Source organism: Limulus polyphemus, unplaced genomic scaffold (genome assembly GCF_000517525.1).
Source record: "Limulus polyphemus unplaced genomic scaffold, Limulus_polyphemus-2.1.2 Scaffold2547, whole genome shotgun sequence".
Classification (NCBI taxonomy): domain Eukaryota; kingdom Metazoa; phylum Arthropoda; class Merostomata; order Xiphosura; family Limulidae; genus Limulus; species Limulus polyphemus.
This window is the reverse complement of record NW_013668157.1, coordinates 121106-122911: the sequence shown is the minus strand read 5'-3', so window position 1 is coordinate 122911 and position 1806 is coordinate 121106. Positions and strand designations below refer to the sequence as shown.

The 1806-nt window shown below is 30.2% G+C and overlaps 1 protein-coding gene across 1 annotated transcript in view; it reads left to right on the top strand.

Annotated features, from left to right (window-relative positions):
* Window positions 1-394: 394 nt before the first annotated feature.
* Window positions 395-1806, top strand: part of LOC106467260 (14-3-3 protein zeta-like) — a 15763-nt gene continuing 14351 nt past the window's right edge. The window contains exons 1-2 of the mRNA XM_013927589.2: window positions 395-508; window positions 754-1064. Coding sequence (XP_013783043.1) covers window positions 771-1064 — 294 coding nt within the window. The 5' untranslated portion in view covers window positions 395-508; window positions 754-770. The remainder of the gene's footprint in view (window positions 509-753; window positions 1065-1806) is intronic.

Sequence of the window (1806 nt, the reverse complement as noted above, 5' to 3'; positions counted from 1 at the left end):
GTTACTGGACCCGAATGCTGCAAAAGGCGTTTCGGGCATAGACAAATTCTTCAGGTGGGTGTGCAATAATTTTTATTTTTATTGGCACGTTTAGACCATTTTTTGTCATAGTTTTTGGAGTTCTACACTCAGTATAAAAAGGTGTCTTTTTTTCTCGAGGTTTTCCTTTGTCCAGAAATATCATATTTGTATGTTGTTACTGCCATAAGTTTCAAGAAAAAAATCATATTATAAACTAAAAACTCTGTTTCAATATCGTTGACATTTCTTATGTCTTGTGAACGACACATTGAAAAAATATATATGCGAGCTAAACCATTCTTCTTATCATAAATCCGTAAACTTTAGACTCCATTAAATTATATGACCCCCAAATATCGTACCTTGCGTCTGTCACTAAGCAACTGATGACGTCATTAACACTGTGACTACTTTTGTATCCCCGTAGTTGTGGAATATAACCTTCTTTGGCCGGTTTTGTACGTTTGAAGAAGAAAATTGTTACTGGGTAAGTTTTAATATTACTATAAATATTAAAATTAAGTGTTTTATTTTTGGTATTTACTATACCTTTTTATAATATAATTCATTTTATCACAAAATTAGTTATATAGGACTCTTGTAATTTCCTAGTTTAACGCCTACTCTCTCTTTTTTTTCTTTTTACAGTTTAGCCTAGTTATTTATGCAGCCATTTACCAGGCTTAGCGTAAGAAGGTAGTTTTGAATTATATACTATTTTTGTATTTCCAGCATATAATACTTTCAAAATGGATAAAGACGAATTGGTACAGAGGGCCAAACTTGGAGAACAGGCCGAGAGGTATGATGATATGGCAGCATCAATGAAACAAGTTACAGAAATGGGTGTGGAATTAAGCAATGAAGAACGAAATTTGCTGTCGGTCGCATACAAGAACGTCGTCGGGGCAAGGCGAAGTTCCTGGAGGGTTATTTCAAGTATAGAACAGAAAACTGAAGGAAGTGAAAGAAAGCAGCAAATGGCTAAAGAATATCGCGAAAAAGTCGAAAAAGAATTAAGAGAAATATGTTACGATGTTTTGGTAATGTTTTAAATCTTATGTCAGTTATCTTGAGTTTTTTTTTTTGTGTTTATTAATATTATTCAAATAATAGTAAATTAAATATGAAAGATAATTGCTGTTACTTTTTATGGATGCCATTGTAGACTATAGTATTATTATTAGATGTAAGAAAGTTTATTTACTAAGAAATAATTGTGACATACACATAAGGTGCTTTGCTTTAAACCAAATAAAGTAAGTAAAGATCAAGTTTGAAATCTTAGAATCCAAGCATATGAAAAATATAGTTATACTATATGTGAAAGTTACTTAAAATTTAAGCAGTAAATTAAACAAATCAAATATTTAAAAACTACTAATGGGTTTGGACATTATTAAGTAGTAAAATTATTGGGGCAAGTGTAAAAATTAAATGTTAAACTTTTGCATGAATTTAGATTAGCGCTTAAGTAAAGGAGATAGTGAGAATGGGAAAAATCATCATGGACCATTTTAGTAAAATGTATCAAATACATACATCGGTCACTAAACTCTGTGAAGCACGATCCATTACTGCGTTTAAAAAAAATGTCAATAAAGAAAAGGAATTATATGTTAAGATAGTGTAAAATACTATCAACTTATATAATGTTAATGAACAGGGCTTTAGACTATTTTTGGCTACTGTCAGATGGTTGCCAGTTGCTTGCAAATGTGCCAGCTACACTGGTAGAAATAAAAAAAAAAAATATATATATATATATATATATATATATATATT